This window comes from Camelus ferus, chromosome 11 (assembly GCF_009834535.1).
Source record: "Camelus ferus isolate YT-003-E chromosome 11, BCGSAC_Cfer_1.0, whole genome shotgun sequence".
Classification (NCBI taxonomy): domain Eukaryota; kingdom Metazoa; phylum Chordata; class Mammalia; order Artiodactyla; family Camelidae; genus Camelus; species Camelus ferus.
The window spans coordinates 71,614,132-71,635,618 of NC_045706.1; the positions used below are offsets into that span (position 1 = coordinate 71,614,132).

The following is a 21,487-nucleotide window of genomic DNA, read 5'->3' on the forward strand; positions in this document are numbered from 1 at the left end:
TCTACCCTTCAGCAGTCTCACACACCCCACTGCCTTCTCTCTCCACGGACCCCAGCCCCAGGTAACCACTAGTTTACTTTCTGCTTCACAGATGTGCCTATTCTGGACATTTCATACAAACGGACTCATACATTCTGTGACATACTGTGTCTTGCTCTTTGCGCTCAGCATAATGTTTTCGAAGCTCATCCATGTTGCATCTTGTATCAGTACTTTCTTTTATTCCTAAGAGTTTGTGTTTTTCTAATAAAGTTATGTTTTCTTTTTAATGTTTTTCCTTCAGAATCCCAAAATTCTTCTCCTGGATGAAGCAACCAGGTGAGGATATCTTAATGTGCAATTGTATTAAACCAAATTCTTCCTGTACCACAAACTTATTACTTTCAAGTGAAACAGCTGAGAAATGTCTCAGACTTTAGAGGGACAGCGTCTGACTCAATAACGCCAGCTGGGAGGCAGCTAACAGGCTGAGTCATGAGCTGAGGGCTCTAGTTCCAGTTCAGACACTTGTGATGAATCTCTGATCACTTTAGTGGGCAATGCTGCCAAATTACTAGTTCTATGGAAATCAAGGGTCCAGAGCTTCTTTTTTTTTAATAGTAACTTTATAATATAAAATATATATAGTTGACCCAGGAAGTTGCAGTGTTGATCATAGTGAAAATTCACTGCTCGTGAAGGGCCACTGTACATGTAACAGGAAGTACATGACTTACCAGTGTGCATGGCACTGACATCTTCGCTTTCCTGTGGGTTGTCTGGTTTCAGTGCACTGGATGCTGAAAATGAGTACCTGGTACAGCAAGCTCTCGATCGACTAATGGAAGGAAGAACGGTGTTAATCATTGCCCATCGTCTATCCACCATTAAGAATGCTAACATGGTGGCAGTTCTTGACCAAGGGAAAATTACCGAATACGGGAAGCATGAAGAGCTGCTCTCAAAACCAGATGGGATATACAGAAAACTAATGAACAAACAAAGTTTTATTTCAGCATAAAGCAGCAATTACTGGTACACTGAATATGAGAGACTTTAAAGCAAACCAGCATTACAGGAAAAAAGAAGAAATTCAGACTGTATGAAATCTTTAAATCATACTTCAAGTTATTTGAAATCTGCCTATTTTCCCCAAAGTTCATAAAATATTGTTTTGAGATGTCCTTGTTCTCAAGACCTTTTTATTCAGAGTTTTAGTAACTATAACTTTCTAAATGTCTATAGCACTGAAGTTATTTTCAGGTTTTATATTTTTATCTTGGAATATTTTAATTAATATAGCATGGCACCTCATTTTCTTTCATCTGCTGTTTTAAATTGAACCTATTGTCAGATGACAACTTTTAAGAGGGAATTATAAATAAAGAGCCTAATTATTGTAGGCCAGTTTACCAGGCACTGTGTAATCTCTTAGTGTTCTACTTTGGGTCTCATTTTACCAGGTAGCAGAATAGAAGGTGAAAATGTAACCCTTTAGTTTAACCTGGTAGTCTCATAGAGGAAACCTAATATATATACAGAAATAGCTAACATCACATGGCGAGAAGGGAACATTAAACTCCTCATCTCTTCTGTCTCCAAAGGTGTGAAAGCTTAGGAATATGTGTTCCTCTGGGATGATACTGTGTTTGGATGTGGGTAGTTTTCAACATCTTTGGCACATGAGAGCCTGGTGAGTTTTAAAAAGGGAATAAGCCCCGTCCTTTGAATATGAAAACTTCTGTTTTCATTGTTCACATATTTATTTCTATGAATACTTTGGGAACTGAGACATGAACTGGCAGATGTCAAGAAAGATGTAAAAATGACTTCTACATTTATGTTGTCTGAAGGCCTGTACCTTGAAAATTATCTTTTAAAAGCTTATAATTCCTAGCCAAATTTTACAGCTGTTTTTATCAGTTATTTAAATAGTTTTGAAATTTCACTCAGTGAGGCTAACATCTGAAATTATTACTATAACTGTAATTTTCAACCTTAAAACATTTGAAGAAAGTTTAGTTCTTGCCATTCTACAGAGTATCAAGAAACCCTAAGAACTTGTCACTCTTCTTCTGAAAAGAGGAAGTAATTAACCATTTTTCTTTTATATATGGGTATATTTTTATTCACCTAAATGTCTCAAAATTCCTAAAGTAATGCTGACAGCCTTTGCATTTGCCGTATTTCATATCAGTGCTATTAATTTGCTGTTGCCTCAAGAAAAAGTACTTTTTCTACATTAATAATGCCAGAACCTAAGAAGTAACTATGTTGATATAATTAAAATGAATGTTTTCTCATAGACTGAGTATTCGTTAGTTTCCTGATTATGCTGGAAGAAGAAACCACTATTTCATGGTCAGCATGGAATATTACATTTCATTCTACGTAAGGGAATCTGTTAATGACTAAAGTGAATTCAGTGGATGAATAAACTCAGTGTTCTTTGAATCAGTAAACCAGACATCTGTGACAATCATTTTAACAAGATTTATGTATATTTTTCATGGTTTACTATTATGGTGTAGTTCTCAGAAAGCGGGTAAAACACAATTACAAGGTTGGGTCTGAGGGAAATCTCTGTGCCATAGAAGTATTTACAAAATTGAATTTGATTGTTATATTTTATTTTCTAAAACAACATGTTCAGCTGTGTCCTTAAAGTAACATTTTATATCATGAATTAAAATTTATAGTGAACATGATCTGTGTCTGTCACTTACTGTAAAACCTTTATTACATTCAGCTTCTTATTAGAATTTAGCTATGAAGATTCAGGAATAAAGAAAAAACTAACATTACAAATACAGAAAAGTGAGTAGTAATTACAAGTTCCTTTCCTTTCCTCCTAATCTAAGATTTTTAATGTCCTCATTTGCTTGTTACTTCTAAACATTCTGTTCAGTTGCTTCAGTACATAAGTAGGCACCCCTGTCACCACAATGGACAAGGGACTGTGCTGTGGAGCCGGTGGCAGGTGAGTAAGGCGCAGTATCTGCCCTCCGGAAGCTTCTAGTCTAGGAGTCGGGGGTATAAAAATTAATCACAAGAAATTAGCTAGATGTCAGAGGTGTTGTAACTAACACTGTTTGGTGCCCCTTTTTTGTTTCCAGCGTGTTTGCACATGTTACCACATTTGATCCTTTGACAACCCTGTAATTTAAAGAAACACCTGGGACGGGCGGAGGGTAGAGCTCAGTGGTAGAGCGCGTACTTAGCATGCACAGGGTCCTGGGTTCAATCCCCAGCGCCTCCATTAAAAATAAATAAATAAAACAGATAAATAAACAAATACCTATTATCCCCACTCCCACACGAGGAAAGAAGCACGAGCGAGTTGCCAGGTAGCTCACACTGATGCTGTGCACAAGGAGAGAGAGACAGGCAGGGCTGGGTCTTGGGCCATCAGTGCTGTGAGGGAACCCTTTAGCTTTCATCCTGCGTGCATGGAGAGCCAGCGAAGGACATGTATGTTTATGTAAGCAATTTAGAAGCAGACGAGAAGAAGCAAAAAGAAAATTTAAATCGCCTGAAAGCCTACCTGTGAAGATAAAATGCCACGTTAATGAGCTTCGTGGTTTTTGTTGTCCACTCCCCAGGCTCCTCTGCGTGCAAGGTCTCTGGCCTTGGACCCGACTGGTTCCCAGGAAGTAATCTCAAGGTAACCCATTACAAGCCATACCCTTGAACATGCCGTTTTACAAAGTAGGGCTCCATTTTGGGAAACCACTGTATTCCAGGAAAGTGCCAAAGCTGTTAGAAGTAAGTGACAATGAATGTAACTGTTACAAAACATTAAGTATATTTATGAAAAAGGTATGTGGAAACTACACAGTAAATGTTCATTTGGGGGTGTTTTTCTACATGTTTTTATGTCAGGCATCGTGGAGTTTAGCTGGTAATCACCACTCAACTCATTCAGTAAACATTCACTGAGCACATTCTATTTTGTTAGGTCCTGTGCTAGGTGCTGGCTGGGCCTCCCTCCTGAAGCCAGCACAGAGGCACACCAGCTGTGACCTGCTACCTGTTTTGTATGGCCTGCAAGCCAAGGATGGTTTTTATAGTTTTAAATGGTTTAAAAAAATTTTTTGCCACATGAAAGTTATATGAAATTCAAATTTCAGTGCCCATAAGTAGAGTTTCATTGGAACAGAGCCACACTCAGAGCAAGAGAGACTATGGCCTGCAAGCCAGAGAGTCTTCCTCTCTGGCCCTTGATAGAAAAAGTTTGCAGACCCCAGAACCAGTGAAAACACATCAAGTGTTCCTCACTGCTTGAAGGATGTTTAAATTGCACTGAAATTTAGAGTTAACTCACAAAGTTCCACTGCCACTAGATAAGAACAAATGGATGCTTTGCTTAGACTTGAGAGCTACTGCCCTACACTACCCTTTCTTCTGGATTTCTAGTTTAAATGGCCACACTGGATAAAATAAGGTAAAAAGGTCGATAAGGAAATGGTAGCCACCAGGAAAAGGTGGAACACTAGGGGGGGAGGGGGTGGATAAAGAGGCTCTTACGCTGCCCCAGGGCGTTTGTCGTCCATATATCTTCTCTTCCACTTGCCTCCATCATACATTCCAGGAGGTGGGCTGCCAGGGACTGTACTCTTGTCCTCTTCCCTCACACTCTGGCCTCCACAGATGGCTGGAGGCCAGGAGAAGAGTGAGGTCACCATACTTACAGCCCCAGTCCCCTTCTGGGTAGCCATGAGTTGGCTGCATCTCCTGACCCAAGGCCACAACTCTGGCAGGTGGCCCTTTATCACAGGTTCTGGTGACGCCTTCCTTTCTTGGCCCATCTGTTGTTAGAAGTCTCAGGGCTCTATGCAATCTCTGGCAGTCCTTTATTAAACTCTCTTTACCCAGCTGGAGGGTGCTGTTTCCTCTGGATCTTGTTTGATAGTCTGACAAAGCCCATCATGGGCCTTATTTCCCCAGTTTCCCCTTCTTTTAGTCACTTGAGGTTAGTTGGCTTGTTTAAAGTCCTTGGAATGAACCAAGCTCTTTGCTGCTTCAGGACCTTTGCCTGAGGATCTGCTTCAAACACTCTTCCTCCTGTTCTTAGCCTGGCTGACTACATGTCTTGGTGAAGATGTTCTTTCCTCTCAGAGGCCTTCATCAGTCTTCTCCAAAATTAGGTACCCCAGTCATTCTCTGTCAGACCCTCTGCTCTTTTCTTCCATAGTACACATTCATACTACATTTGAAGTTGTGTACTTAAATTTGTGTTCATTTGTTCAGTACCTGTCTTTCTCATTGGCCTGTGATCTCCAAGACAGCAGGGCCCATGTCTGATTTGTTTACAGTTAATAAACCTCAGCACTTAGCACATAGCCTGGCACATGATAGGGACTCAATAAGTCCAGAATGAATGAGTGACTCATCGTGTTGTGTATTCACCAGCCTTCAGTAGTCATACTCAATAGTCAGACTAAAGGGAAGTTCCTTTGAACACAAAGGTGCTGGCGAGTTGCTCCAGCTCCTGCAAATAGCAACTTTTATAACTGGATGGTGGGCAAACTACTAACCAGTCCATCAAAGCCCAAGAACAGATTTACTCCACAAATACCCTCTTAGACACAACTACTCTCATACCCCATTCCCTGGGTAAGAATGAGACAAGGAGGAAATGCACTGGGCTATAAAAGCTATGACTCAAAGATGAGGTGCAACTTTGGGTTATAAACCCAAGGGGAAGGAGCAAAGCGGCTTCCCTGTGTGACTTTGATGAGCTAACTGCCCAGATGCTGCTAATGTGCACAAAAGAATGGCTTTCCTGGGTAAACGCCAACAACTGACAGCCACATTGTGGTCTCCCACATATGCACACGACAGTGTTTACTTAAGGATTCTTTATTTCAACAAATATTTAATGAAAGTCTATGCACCTGTTACAGTGTGCACAAAGGTAACAGCTGTTAAGACCTTCAAAAGGAGCTATGTGAGAGACAATTACGGAAACAACTATCATGCAGAATAAAAATATTATAAATAGCCCACAGGTAGGGGCACAGGGGGCAAAGGATAAAGGGATACCTTCCTGTGGAGGGCTTCACTGAGAGGGCAGCACTGAAGGAAGATTTGATGTACGAGGCAGATGCTTGCGGGCAATGTGGGAGGGACGGCACTCCAGGCAAAAGAAATAAGTGCAAGGGCACTGGAAAGGGATGCGGGTTTTTCATTCTTGGAATGTCAAGTTCAAGTGAGAAGTGGTGCAAGTAGAGGAAGGACAGAAAAGCCAGCCAGAGTTAAATCGCGAAGACCTTCTGTGGGAGCTTAGCAAATTACATATGGGCAACGGTCACCTACCAGAGCAGTTAGAAGCCCAAGAGCAGCTTCTGGTTTGCCTTAATTCTGGATGTTGGCAGTGTTGTAAGACTAGATAGAGGCAAGGAGACCAAAGAGGCTGAAAGTTGGGGGGGGGGGGGGCGAAGGGAAAAGGTAAGCACCTGAATCAGGGAAGAGACAGTGCAAATGTAGTTTCTACTAGAAATACTCAGGAGAACAATGTACCAGGACGCTACAGTGGACGTTAAGTGTGAAGAATGACTCTAGGAAAGAGCTCTTCTTTTTGCCTTGGGCAATTGGCCAGTTTTACCATTGTCAGCTTTACCAAATGGGGCAGGCGTCCTATAGGAAAACAGGAGTTCAGCTTTTAACGAGTGAACCGTGAAGAGTCTGCAGGACATCCCGGTGAAAGCATCCACTACGGAGCTGTCAGAAGCCTGTGGGTTTTGAGTAGGATCTGAGTTAAAGATACGGACTTGTGGCGTCACTTGCATGGATGAGGCTGTGCAGAGTTGAGTGGGAAAATGAAATACCTAGACAATGATATATATAACACCGAGTATGAAAACCGCTGTCAGCTTTACAGTTTTTCTCCCGCCTCAGCTTGGACCAGGGAACGAAAACTTCATTTCCCAAGAGGCTCAGGAAAGAGCAGCGTACACAGGCTTTGCGTTCAAGCTACTGGAGGGCCAGCCCCGCCCGCCGGATTGGAGATGGGGGCGTGGTTTTTCTGGTTTCACTTCCCTAGGAACTCCGGACTCCTGCCGCTTCAGACTGGGGTCCACCTGCCACAGTCCTCTGGGCCCCTCCAGGGACCAGCGTCTCGACCACGCCCCACGGCCAGGCGCCACGCTTTGACGTCATCACAGCGCACCCTCCCCCTCTACGCTGCCGCCCGACCACGCCCCACGGCCCGGCGCTACACTTTGACGTCATCACAAACCGCCACCACTTCCCTGTAGCCTACCGCTCCGACCACGCCCTGCGGCTCGGCGCTGCGCTTTGACATCATCACCGCGCGTCCTCCCGCCCCTTGGGTGTTCAAGCGGCGGGCGCCGGCCGCGCTGCATCCCGGAGTCGGAGCGTGCGTTCCTTTTCTTCTCTCCCTTCCGTCATGTTCCCGGCCGTCTCCTCTCCGCGGACCCCGGGACACGGGGCCCGAAGGGGCCCGCTGGGCGGAGCCGGGCCCGGCTCCACGCCCCGGTCGACAAGCAGGAAGGGCCTGGCCCTGGGGTCTGTAGTCAGCTCCCCGGCGCTCTTCTCGCCGGTCGGCCGTCGTAGCTCGCTGAGCTCGCGGTAAGTGCTCGTCCCAGGTTGGGTCACGGGCCTCCGGAAGCCGCCGGAACGCGGGACGGCGCCGAGAATTCCAGGGTGTTAGTGAAATAGACCTCCGCCACCCTCGCGTGTTGTTATTTCATCCTGATTAGTTGAATCTTCGCGTTCTACTTTTCATGAGATTACCTTTGTGTAGGGCTGAAGAACAAATTGGGTTTGGATTAGTGGTTACTTGCCTCACTGTTAGTACCCCTGTGATCTTGAGTAGGTCACTCATGACTCTTCATCTGCGAAATGGCGATGATACCTGACAGAAGCCTGCCAAAGGAGTCAACGTGAAATGCCTTGATGCAGATGTAAAGCGATGATGGGAAAGAGGACCTCAAACCCTGCAAAGTCACGTATACCTAACATACTAACTGCCATTCTGCCATTAATACCTGCTGATTGATAAGGAAAGAGATTTTAGCTACGGAAGTTAACTTTGGAGCTAAATTAATACTGAAAAGTCTTTCTATAATCAGTGAGATAAGGGTAGTAGTTTTGTTACAAATAAAAGCGTGGCCCAACCAGTCTACATCATTCGGGAAACCATGCTTGTCCTCTACTGTTTAATAATTAATCTAGGTATTAGAAGAAGCTAACATGTTTCTTGAGTGGTTTCCTTTGAATTCGTCTATCAAAAATGAATTCTCCACAAGGAACTATATTCAATATCTTGTAGTAACTTATGGTGAAAAAGAATATGAAAACAAAATGTATGTTCATGTATGACTGACGCATTATGCTGTACACCACAACACAATGACACAACATTGTAAACTGAGTCTACTTCAATTAAAGAATACTGATATATATACACAAAGGAAAAATGAATTCTCTTCTGCAAGAAAATGGTAATGCTGGGTTTTGAACTTATAATTAAAGTGTATATAGACGTTAGCAATACTTTAAAGGAGAAACGATTTTTTAAAGAAATACATTGTATCCTTGGCTTTTGCATTTTGTAACGTGCTCTTCAAATGGTGATCCTGTCATTGTTTTCTACTTGTTTTGAGAAAAGTCAGTGGATAAAAGGCATACTTTAAAAACTTCTTACTTTTTGATAATTTAAAGAAAAACCTTTGTTACAATACTGTCAGGAAACTGCTCTCATCCACTCTGTATGTGCATCTCATTTAAAAGATAGGATAATTTTTATACTGATAAATTTACATTGTTTCTCTGAATGTTAAGAAGAAAGTGAGAAGGAAACGTAATTTCTACTGCTATATCTGTTATTGAAGACCAGGTCATAGCAGGTACTCATAATTCTATTTAATTTCTTTTTTGATTGTATAATCTACTAGATTCTTGTAATTCTACATCTGATGAGAGCTTAGAGGTAATCTAACCCAATGCTTATAAAACTTTTCTGACCACAGTGTATGTATGATAGACTATATTCTGTTTTATTTTTCCAAAATTTTGATTGAGACCCTCAAAATGACCCATAATTTGAAGAACACTGATCTATTCCAGTCTTCTTATTTCACAGCTAAGGAAGCAGAGTTGTAAAGAGCCTAACTGAACAGATCATGCGTCTAATTACTAGAGCATAAGAGTTTGAAGCCAAGTTTTCCTGAATCCTATCAGTCTTTTTTTAATGAAAAATAAATTTAATTACACAATATACAAGAGGCAGAGGTTTTTTTTCACTGTTATACTTTATCTTTCTTCTTGTTTATCAAAGACCTTTTCTTTATTGTGAAAATATATACATAAAAATTATAATGGATAATGGAAAATTTTAAGTTCCAGGCGAGATAACGTGATCTCATTTCTTTAGAGGAACACCTACACGGATCTTCCCACACCACTCCATAACTGAGTCTGTGAACTATGATGTGAAAACGTTTGGCTCTTCTCTCCCTGTTAAAATCATGGAAGCCCTAACATTGACTGAAGGTGGGTGTCATTTTCCATTTGCCTCTATTAGCAATTAAAAACGGAGCCTAGGTCTGGCATCAAGATTGAAATTTGTGCCTTCTCTGGTATATCCTCACTTAAATGGGGTAGAAATAGGTAGCCTATTTGGTTTTCACTGTAATTAATTGAGAAATATTATACATTGAGAAGCAGAATGAGTTCATTTTAGCACAATCCATATAAGTATTTGTGGTTGTAAATACTTTATATGCAAAACTCAGTCCAGTTTCAAAAGTTGATTGAGTTTATGATGTTTAGCTTTTTAAAAAAATCCAAAAAACTATTGCCTTACAATATTTGGTTTAATAATACAGTAAAGTCAAGTCTTTCCTCCGTTTCTGGATCCTGTGTAGTGTCCCAGAGGCTGTATGCATGAGTATATGTTATCAATTTGGTGTGCCATTAGAAGATTCTCTTGGCAGAGAATTAGAGTGGAAGCTTGGAAGGTGCAGTCAACACAGGCTTCAGAAAGGTGACATTAAGGATGAGTTGGGGTGACTAGAAAAGCAGAGTTCAGAGCAGCCTGTGATCTTCTGGAATAGTGTTTTTCAAACTGCAGACAGTGATTGAAGTCAGTTTAGTGGTTCATGAACAGCATTTTAAAAAAAATGAAATAAAATAGGTTGCAAAATTTCAAAGTGCTTCTCATTGTGTTTGTTTTATTTAAATTGCATGTGAATGCATCATGACGTAAAATGTCTTTCATACTATGAGTGACAGTCAGAAAAGTTTAAAGTGCTACATTCTACAAGAAGGAATATTTCTCATCAATCTGAACTAGCACATCTTGCCTATAAGAGTAGGAGCTTCAGGTACAGTTGTTTCCAGACACCTGAACTTCCGCTAACCTCTGTCATCCATTGTTCCTGCTTTACATACATATTGTATTTTATTATCCTCTAACAATTTCAGCTTAGATTGCATTTGAACCTTTTGACATACTCCTGGTTCATGCCACCAGATCATGTTAGCAACAAATAGTACACAGCGTCAGGAGAGAGCATCTAGAGATCAGGATGTGTAAACTGAAGAGGTGTGTAAACTTGAGAATTGTTCCCCACATGGAGTCGAGCTGGGGTCCTCAAGGATTTACCAGTAGAGGATTTGGAGCAGCTGTAGTGCTTTCAGGAAAAGCAAATGCTGAGCAGGTATTCCGGTTCAGCAGAAAGCCCGCACTTAGCCTATGTGTGGGTTTGATGTTTTAGCTTGTACATTGTCGATGCCTTCCATTTTGCCCCTCTAGCCTACCCTTAAGCGAAGAGCAAAGCTCAAGTTAATTAAATTTTAGGACTGTTAACACATTTATGCAGGTTTACCACCAACACTTACAACAACCGTAGAGTAGTCTTCTTTTATCCATGGGGATCCCTTCCAAGACCCCCAAAACCAAGGTTCGCATCAAACCCTGTGTATACTGTGATTTTTCCCGCACATACTCATGGAAAGTTTAATTTATAAAAATTAAACTTATAAAATCTGCTCAATAAGAGAATATTTATAAATTTATAAAATCTGCACACTAGGAGAATATCCAAATTGCCAGCATCACTTCTCTGTGCTTTATGGCCATTTTTAAGTAAAGTGAGTGTTACTTGAACACAAGCACTGTGATACTGTGCCAGTGAATCTCATCACCTAGACTGCTACTCAGTGACTAATGGGAGGGTGGTGGGCATGGTGTGGATACCCTCCCCATCAGAATGCAGCAGGGCAGTGCAAGGTTTCATCACAGACTTATGAATTGTTTACTTCTGGAATTTTCCATTTAACATTTTGGACCACAGTTGACTGTGGGTAACTGAAACCATGAAAAGTGTAACCACAGATGAGGAGGGACTGCTGTATACTTACTTAGTTTTATCATTTTGTGCGGAATGTAACCCTTTATGTTGCCATATAATGAAGTAATTTATCATACTTTCAAAGGGCTCTTATTTGAAAATCTTGTTCTTTTAAAGGAACATGATTTTTTCCTTGAAATATTTTCTTTATTTAATGAGAGGGTTTATTATTTGTGTTGCTTTATCAAAATAAGATTACAAATGTTACTAAATATTACTAAAAAGTAAGATACCTGTTTACAACAAAAGTAAGAAATATTAAACCTAGGCTCAAAATATACTCTTTGCGTTAGATATATTTCTATAAGTGGTTATCAAAGTTAAATAAATCTCTCGCTTTGGATATTAGTTAACTGTTGAACTATTCAAGAGTATTTTTTGTTGTGAATTAATCTCTTGCATGTCTGGTGATTACTTTTTTTTTGGTGAGGAATCTGGCAATAAAGAAGATTTTAGTATGAGGAATTTTAACAGTTTTTCTTACCTGTGCCTCACTTGTTTTCTTTAGTTGATGATCAGCTTACTGTTCACATAGAAGAAGGTGGATGGGCCTGTCTGGTCTGCAAAGAGAAACTCATTATTTGGAAGATTGCTCTGTCACCTATTACAAAGGTAATGGTTCTTTAGAGAGCTGGAAGGAGATAGAGGATTGTTAACTGGCTGTTAATTTTCACCCTAAATTTTTAGAGTGGATGGAGGACAGTAATTTGAATCTACTGAAGCATTGTGGATTTGCATGTTTATAGTAAGATGAAATACTGAGCCTGCATACACATTTGTGTGTTGGGGAAAAAAAGTTTCTCCCTTTATAATAATTTTAAACAAGATCCATTTTATTTACATTTGATAAAATTAGAGATATTGACATCTTTAATGAATGCATGCTAATCAGTCTGCTTAATGAAGTCTAAGACTAAATGAGCTGAGTTTATTTCTAAGAAGATAGGAATGTCTTTCACTGAATCTTTTTTTTTAATTGGGATCATATCTGGTATATTATTTTATATCCTGTTTTTCTCACTGTATATATTGTGAACTTTTTCCATGCATTAAATATTTCTACAGCAACATTCTACATAGTTGCATGGTATTTCACTGTGTGAATTGTTTTTTTTTTTTGTCTTTTTTTTTTTAATTGAAGTGTAGTCAGTTTATAATGTTGTGTCACTGAATCTCTTGGATGATGCTTAATAAAATAGGAAAAAAATGGTACCAATTTTACAAGTGCTAGTTTAACTTTCAGTTGTCAGCTTCTCACCCAGGGCTTGTCATTTGTGTGTCTACATACCCTTGGCATCCTCTTTTCGTGTCTGCTCCAGATCAGGCATTGTCTCTTGCACTGCCTGTTCCACTGGGATTTGGGCTCCTGCTTAGCTAAATCCTTCGTGTCTGCTGGCCTCTGCACTGCTGCCGCAGAGAGCAGTGTCTGTGGTCAGGAGCACAGGTGAGGGAGGAGTCCTGGCGGGGGCATCCGGAGTTAGCAGAGGAGGCCTGATGTGTGACTGAATCTAAGAAATGTTTTCTGGGCAGCTTGGTACACTTCGTCTGTAGTGGTGCTGACTTTAAATGTCAAGTAAACAGATCAGGATTAAACTGGGAAGATTCCTTTGGAAGCCAACACACTTCTTTCAGCCAGTAGGCTTTTTTGGTCCAGGAAGAGATGGGCTAGTTGATATTTAAGGTCTCGTTTAGCTGTTGTTTTCCTGATTCTATATCCTCAACATTTTTTTTCAGTTTTTTTTTTTTTTTTTTTTTTTGGTGGTGGAGGAGGTAATCAGGTTTTTATGTGTTTATTTATTTGTTTATTATTTTCTTTAATGGAGGTGCTGGGGATTGAACCCAGGACCTCGTGCATGCTAGGCATGCACTCTACCACTGTGCTACACACCCTCCCCCAAAATATTTTGTTTTGAATTCACTGAAAATGATGATGCAAGCCTGATCAAAAAGATGTGAGAAGAAAGAATATCTGTAGAATGGTATTTCCAAGAATGAATTAGAATCTAAAGTATGCAGAGAAAGGAAATAGTGAAGTCAGATGCATATTCAAAAAATTGGATTTGAAAAGAAAAAATAAAATAAAAAACTAAAAAGAAAAAATAGATTTGCTATGAAAGATTGTTTTGTTTGGCTCTGTTCTGTAGTTATCTGTTTGCAAAGAACTTCGGCTGCCGCCTAGTGATTCCCACTGGAGTGCCGACTTGGTGGCTCTCTCTTACTCTGCTACCTCAGGTGAAACACTTTCCACTCAGGTAGGTGACTTACATGCTTACTGAAATACATTTTTTTTTTAAAATAAGGGAGTTCTAAAGTTGGAGGAATCATCCAACCCGATTCTGAGATATAACTAAAGCTGCAGGAATCAAGACAGTAGTAATAGCAAAGAGATGGACACATAGGACAAACGGAGTAGAGAGGACAGATACAGACCCACACGGAGAGGCCCTGTGTCTTTGACAGAGGTGCAGACGCAGTTCAGTGGAGGAAGGATGCTCTTTTCAGTAAATGGTATTGAAATCATTGGCCATCCTTATGCAAAAAGGAAAAAATCCTTCTAAACCTCATATGTTACATAACGATTAACCCAAAATGGATCGTAGAGCTAAATGTAAAATGTAAAACTATAAAGTTTATAGAAGAAAACAGGAAAAAATCATCGTGACCTGGGGTTAGGTTATGAGTCCTTAGAAATCACCAAAAGCATGATTCATATTGGACTTCGTCGTAATTTAAAATTTGGCTCTGCCAAAGACACTGATAAGAAAATGAAGAGAGAACTACGGACGGGTAGAAAATATTGTAAGTCATGCATCCAGCAAAGGGCTTGTATCCAGAGCGTGAAAAGAACTCTCAGAGCGTATTAAAACTAACCACCCAATTTGAAAATAGGTCATAGGACTGGAACAGACACTTTACCAAAGAGGATATAAGGATGTCAGACAAGCACATGAGGAGATGTTCGCATCATTAGCCATGAGGGAAATGCAGATTAAAACAAGTGAGGTCCCACTACACACCCATCACAGTGGCTAACATGAAAAATACTGACACTACCAAGTGCTGACAAGGATGTGCAGCAACTGGAACCCCATACAGTGCTGATGAGAATGCAGGATGGGACACTACTTGATGTTCTCTTCCTTATAAAATTAAAATACACTTGCCGTGTGACCCAGCAATTCCATTCCTGGCTATTTAGAGAAATGAAGGCTTATGTTTGCACAAAAACCAATACACTTATGTCATAGCAGCTTTATTTGTGACAGCCAATGGTGGAACCAATCCAGATATCCTTTAACAAGTGAGTGCACAAACTGGGTCATCCGTAGAATGGAATATTACTCAGCAGTGAAAAGATGTGCACTACTGGTATATGCAACAGCCTGGATGAATTTTAAAGACATTATGTTAAGTGAGATAAGCCAGTGTCAGAAGATTATATTTTATATGATTTCATTTGTTTGGCATTCTTGGAAAGACAGAACCATAATGATAGAAATAATGGTTGACTATAAAGGGAAAGCATGAGGGAGTTTTGGGTGTTGTTGTGACTGTTCTGTATCCTTATTGTGGCAGTAGTTACATGAGTCTGTGCGTGTGTTAAAATTCATAGAACTGTACAACAGTTGGGGGGGAAAGGTCGATTTTGCTGTATGGTACTTTTTTGAATATGAGAGGAAGGACTTTTTATTTCTGATTTCTGTTAATCAATAGTAAATTGCCCTGGTCTCTTTGTATCAGTGTCATCAGACTCCCCATTTTGGGGTCCTTCTTTTCTTGTGATTGCTGAGCATCGTGATCTTGTTTCCAGGCTGTTGCTGTCATGATTGCCACCAGAGAAGGATCCATCCGCTACTGGCCGAGCCTTGCCAGTGAAGACACCTACACAGAGACTTCGCTCGATTTGGGAGGTGATAAGACTTACAGCTTCCTAACAGCAGTGCAGGTACACGATGGGTTTATAGTTCATTCTTTTATATTAGAAAGCTGTGATTTGGCTTGAAAGTGGGATTTGAATGACTGAAAATTCAGGATTTTGAACAGAACATACAGGCCGAAGGGGATGAAAGAAAGTAAGAAAATGGAAGGATCTAGGATTCAAACACACAGAGGGAAGCCCTTCTCCTGGGACTCTGAAATATCTGTGGTGCAAGGAGCCAGTGGTGTGCATTTCTTTCAGAACCATCTTGTGAGAGTGACTTAACAAACTCAGACACTATGTGGAATGGTTTGCCAGTACATACTCTGCAGATTTAGCAAAGATCTAAAATCTGATACTTGATTTGTTGATCCTGCAATATGGTGAACCTACAACTTGAACATCAGAATTTTAAAAAAAATGTAATTAAAAAAAACTGCAACAAAGTTTTTCTATGTAGAATTAGTAATATTAAGTGAATATATTCATAAGTAAAGTGTTCTACTAATGTTAACAGTTCTTTTTTTATTCTCTTAGATTTGTTTTAAGGTACAGATGATGTCCCTCTGTATCAAAACAGTTTGTGTTAATTTTCTTTTCTTATTCTTAACATGCTTAACTGAACTAATTTCACAACATTTGTTCACAGGGAGGAAGTTTTATTTTGTCCTCATCAGGAGGCCAGCTGATTCGGCTGATACCTGAAAGTTTAGGAAAAATTCATCAGCATGTCTTGCCTCAGGGGCAAGGCATGCTTTCAGGAATTGGACGGAAGGTTTCTTCTCTTCTGGGAATTCTATCTCCTAGTAGTGATCTCATGGTAAGTGGATAAAATGACTTTGTTTTATACGCTTCTTTCTTAGTGAAATCAGGTTGGAAGTTCCCTATGAAGCTGTTACTGCCTCTGTGTGAACGGCAGTGTACATGACGTGAAACCTTTGATCTTTTCAGTGAAGGATTTTTATTGTGATGATAAATGAGTTCATACTAACCCTCTGGCATACCCTGTAACATGAATATTCTTAAATCACACAGATTATCTTATGAGTACATGTTTTGAATTAAAACTGTGATGTAAGTGATGAATGTGTTGAAGGATTGATTTTGCTTTCTGGACTTAACCAGAAGTGTGTTCTCCACTCCCACGACTCCAGCTGTCTGAGTGGGTGACTCAGATCTGTTCTGGCTGGGCTTCTGCCTCCGTCTCCGGAGCACATGTGGAACTTCTGCTCTCTGCTGGGTGCCCCTGTTTGTTACCTCATGGAATTATTAGATGGCCTGTAACGTAGAGAGCTTTCTCTCCAATTCGTAGGTGAAGAGATGGCCTCAGTGAGGCTGCTTAAACTGCCCAAGTTCACAGAACTCCTCAGCGGCACATTCCCGCCCAGGCCTGTTTGAATCAAAAGCGTGTCCTTTTCTTTACTGTGCCGTTTCCCTCCAGTTTCAGGTTGCTCTCTGCTTCCTTAAATGGTCTTCGAACCTAAAACTTACCATGTCTGAAATGAATTGCTCATGTTCTCTTCTCTCCTACTGACCACATGTTATACTACAAAACTTGTTTCTTTTTTGACCTGTCTGTTACTAATGGCATTGTCACTTTTTTTCAGAAACCCAGGCATAAAACTCTGATTTTTTTTTTTTTTTGGTGTTTTCTTCTGTAGCAAATTATTTACCAGGTACTGTAGATTTGCCTTCTGTCATCATGTCTCACTGCCATCCCCATCTTTCTGCTTCCATTGTTATGCCCTAATCTACACTCTTAGTAAATTTCCCCTAAACACTTGATGCCTGTTGACTTTACTCACTTTTGGCCCCTCCTATCCCATTAGTGGCCAGAGTCATGGGGACAGGAGAAATGGAGACAGTTAGGGTTTGAACTTGATACAGTCATGTATATCCAACTTAAACACATCTGTACTTCAGAAACAAGTCTGTGCTTAAAAGACGAAAAAATGTACCCATGTGTAACTACACACATCCCTGCCAGATTCCTTTTCCTGTAGCACAGCCCTTGTGTTCGAAAGCCAGTGAGAATATCTCCCTGGCTTACTAGGTTTCTAAACTCAGATTCTAGACTCTGTGTCCCTCATTTTTCATTTGAATCTTACGTTTGCTGCTTTTCTTGTTATAATCTCATTCCCAGTAAAGCAGGACTGCTGCTTGTTCTCTGAACACCTTATGACCTCCCCACCTCCCAACCTGCTCTTTGTGGACCCTCTGCCCTTATATTTCTGCCTTTTGAAATCCTCCTGACTTTCAAGGTCTGTTTCAGGGTCACTCCTTCCCTTGAATCCTAAATGAAGATGGCTGCTAGGATTACCAATCAAACAGTTGTAAAATAAACACGAATTTTGAACTTCAGAAACATAGTTCATTAACATTAGAATTTAATAACCTGTAAGCTTTTTTCTCCTCTTCATACAGCTTTCAGGTGTCCTCTGGGATAGAGAAAGATCAAGCTTTTATAGCCTGACAAGTTCAAGCATCAGTAAATGGGAATTAGATGATTCTTCAGAAAAACAGGCACATACTTGGGATGTAAATAGAATCCTGAAGGAGAACGTCACTGATGCCATCTGGGTAAGGAGCAGTACCATTCATCTCTGCAACCGGCGCTCATGGCTATATGAGGTTGCTAGTTCCTTTCGTTGCTTTGTTTAGAACACATTTGAATGCAATATGCAAACAGAAAGCTTTAGCCATCAGACAAGCAGAAATGGAGTGTTCAGTATTTGGAAATACTGGAACTCACTGCTTTAGTCAGTGTTTCAGAGGCATAGATTGTTCGTTCAGTAGCTGAGCTGCTGGGGATGATGCACTTCAGAAGGTGCTGGGATATAAAGGTGGAAAGAAATGATTCCTGTGCTCAAGGCACTTACATCATTCATGTTTTCATGCAGGGATCTGAAAGTAACTATGAAGCTATTAAAGAAGGGGTCAACATTCGGTACTTGGATTTGAAGCAGAACTGGTAAGCAATTAATTTGTCATAAAGAATAAGGGTAGTTTGGAAAAATAAATTGATGTTTATTATACAGCGATGAGCAAACTTGCTATCTGTTCTTCTTATGCTAATCTCAGACTAGTACGCCTTACTAAGTGGTTTTGTGTTATCCAGTGATGCTAATTCATTTGAGAAATACAGGCAGTTCCCAGCCTTCGGCTGTGTATCACGTTAGTTTCTGCCCAGTTAGGTATTCCTCTCTCCTGCTGTCACAGCTGGAGCCACTCTTTCCTCACTGCTAACAGATGCCTTCCCTGCTGCTGTGCGGGCCCCGTGCCGTCATCTCCCTCATCTCAGTGGAGATCCCAGGCTCTCTTCTCCAGTGCTTTTTCTGTTGCTGACAGAGCTTTAGTAAACCTGTGTTTGTGGCTCTATTGACTAGACGGGGGGTGGAGTGAGGCTTTGTCTTGGCAGCACAAGGTAGAACTCAGTCGTGGCTTGTACATAGAATTTCCTCCTAGAGACAGCGCTCTAAGTGACACTTAACGTTCCCAGGTTGGGGGGAGGGTAGAGCTCAGTGGTAGAGCTCGTGTTTAGTGTGCACGAGGTCCTGGGTTCAATCCCCAGTACCTCCCCTAAAAATGAATAAACCTTATTACTTCCTCCCTGCCAAAATTAAAAAAAAAATTAAACAGTACAATAATAAATAAATAAAAAATTTTTAAAAAGGATCCCAGGTTAGTCTGATGAAGCTAACTTACCCCATGTTATTATTTAGCTTTGATACCAAAGGTCATATGGAGCTTAAAAACCATTTGTAACATGGCTTCTATGACAGAATTCATAATGAGTACAAATGCATGACTTGTAACTCTTTCAAACACAACTTATCCGAAGTCAAGGATGACTTTTATGTGCTCTAGAGTAATTTAGTAGAACAAGTTCTGTGTCTTTCTTGGAAGGACACTGCAGTTCTGCTGTGTGATTTTTCTCTTGGGCTGTTGAGATTATCAGGATCTTCCCTTACAGTTTCTGAAAACCTTATAAAAGCTATCAAAGAGGTAAAAATAATAGTATATATTTTAATTTCCAAAAACAGTTTAACTAAGTACAGTTTATCTTGTTTTCATTTACCTTTATCAGAGTTTCATGAATTTAGAGCTGCTGCCGGGACACTGTGGGCATGTGACATGGACATTTTTTCCACATTCAGTTTTCAGAATGGAGACATGGGTTGAGAACAGAGAAGAGAAACATGCTTAGGAATTGCTAAACCTAGGTTTTTTTTAAACATAAATATTTTTTTATGAGGGTGTCAAATGAAGCTGGTCCAAGCATCACTCCGTAAAGAACCCTGTCTTCCAGCTGTGTCTCCGCGACTCAGTGGGCACCTCTTGTCACACAGTGATTCAGTCTTCAGAGTAATTTCAACACAGCCTTATAGGTGTGACTGACCTTGCTCAGTTCCTTCTTACGTGTCATCTGTTAGCGCTTTAGGTCACTGCCCATATGTTCCAGGCTTGGGCCCGTGTCCTTGAGTTCTCAGGAGTTCAGGTTGGGGAGCTGGGGGAAGAGAACAGTGAAGGAAAGTGAGAGCCACGTTGGGACTGCTTGATTTGAAGTGGCAGGTCGTTTAGTCACTAGCTTGGTTTACTATTTTTAATTATCAGTAGAGTTTATTGTTTTTAGCATGCCACCCTGTTAATATGTCTGAGACTTGAATGAAAGCTGCTGAAAATGCTGCTGAATGTTTTGGAAGGGTTGAAATTAGGCACCGTTTAATTCTATGTTGGGGACAACAACGTTGATAGACTTAAGAGGAGCATACAGACTTGAAGGTGGAGAAGGGTTTGTTTTCACATAAACAGCAGCAGTTCTAGAACTGGTTGTTAAGATTAAAAATAAAATGTTTTTCCTCTGGACAAAAGTAAGCTTTATTTTTGTTTGAGGAGGGTGGCAATTAGGTTTATTTATTTTTGGAGGAGGTACTGGGGATTGAACCCAGGCCCTTGTGCATGCTAAGCATGTGCTCTACCACTGAGCTATACTCTACGCCCCGCCCCCCACCCCCAGGTTAGTCTGATGAAGCTAACTTATCCCATGAGTCTGGCTTCTCTCAGTTAACATGATGCATTTGACATTCACTCAGTGGCTTCTTCCTTTTTACTGCTGAGCAGTGGCCTGTTGTATAGGTTTACCAGGGGTTTGTTTATCTGTTCAGCAGCTGAAAGGTTCCTGTTGCCAGTTGAGGCGATTGTGAGTAAAGCCACTTTAAATGTTCACACACGGGTGTTCGTGGGCACACAAGTTTTTCTTTCTCTTGGGTAAATATCTGGGAGTGGGATTGCTAGGTCATATGGTAAGTACGTGTTTAACTCTAAAAGAAATGGCCAGGCTGTTTTCTAAAGAGGCATCGTGTCTTTTTTATTGGTTAGTGACGGGCTGCTGATTTTGGCAGCAGCGTGGCACCCCGCAGACAGCCCGTGTCTCATCTATTACTCTCTGGTAACAGTAGAAAACAATGGCCACCAAGTGTCAGACGCAGTCACCGTAGAAGTCACTCAGTATAATCCACCTTTTCAGGTAAGATTCCTGTTGCCAAGTTAAATTACAAAGTGACAGTAACTTACTGAGTCTTTTCCTCTGACCATCGCAGGGTCAGGTTCTTTGCAAGACTCATCTATGGGGCTTGGAAACACGCTTCTAATAGCTAGTTTTTAGGTGTTGTGTTCTGTTTGTCATCTCAGACTCCTTCGTTTGCTCAGCCTTAGCTGAAGAGAGCTGAGAGTGACAGCAGTGAGAGCTGGTTTCTCCTACTGCAGTAACTCTGTAAAGGGAATTTTTCTTTCTCTATCATTGAGCAGGAGGGAAATATTGATGATGAACTGCATAGTGAAAAATAAGGAAGACCCTTGATGGGAATTGGGCTTTGGTTCTGAGCGCTGTTTATTAGAGAAAAATCCCCTTTTTGCTTAAAGGAGGATTACCTGTGTAGGCAGCCACATTATCTGCTCAGCAGAGTTCCTGTAAACGATTGAAAGATCTACTTTTAAGCTTCCTAGTAGCAATTAAACATTTTTAATAACTATGATGTTTATGAGGAAAGGCCTTAACTGCTGTTAATTGTTTCATTTAATCTTGTACAGTACCTAATTCTGTTAAACTCTTACTCTTAACACAACTCACGTAGCTGAATGCTGTAAGGAAATCTTGTAATTTGGTCTTTTATTTGTGATTACACAAGAAAAACATGGTTAGTTCTAA

The 21,487-nt window shown here is 40.5% G+C and overlaps 2 protein-coding genes across 2 annotated transcripts in view; both read left to right on the forward strand.

Annotated features, from left to right (window-relative positions):
* Window positions 1–2,687, forward strand: part of ABCB10 (ATP binding cassette subfamily B member 10) — a 33,944-nt gene extending 31,257 nt beyond the window's left edge. Inside the window, exons 12-13 of the mRNA XM_032491857.1 lie at window positions 284–318; window positions 769–2,687. Coding sequence (XP_032347748.1) covers window positions 284–318; window positions 769–1,000 — 267 coding nt within the window. The 3' untranslated portion in view covers window positions 1,001–2,687. The remainder of the gene's footprint in view (window positions 1–283; window positions 319–768) is intronic.
* Window positions 2,688–7,284: 4,597 nt separating this feature from the next.
* Window positions 7,285–21,487, forward strand: part of NUP133 (nucleoporin 133) — a 48,183-nt gene continuing 33,980 nt past the window's right edge. Inside the window, exons 1-9 of the mRNA XM_032491859.1 lie at window positions 7,285–7,572; window positions 9,380–9,498; window positions 11,869–11,972; window positions 13,505–13,612; window positions 15,172–15,306; window positions 15,929–16,099; window positions 17,704–17,859; window positions 18,180–18,250; window positions 20,659–20,806. Coding sequence (XP_032347750.1) covers window positions 7,391–7,572; window positions 9,380–9,498; window positions 11,869–11,972; window positions 13,505–13,612; window positions 15,172–15,306; window positions 15,929–16,099; window positions 17,704–17,859; window positions 18,180–18,250; window positions 20,659–20,806 — 1,194 coding nt within the window. The 5' untranslated portion in view covers window positions 7,285–7,390. The remainder of the gene's footprint in view (window positions 7,573–9,379; window positions 9,499–11,868; window positions 11,973–13,504; window positions 13,613–15,171; window positions 15,307–15,928; window positions 16,100–17,703; window positions 17,860–18,179; window positions 18,251–20,658; window positions 20,807–21,487) is intronic.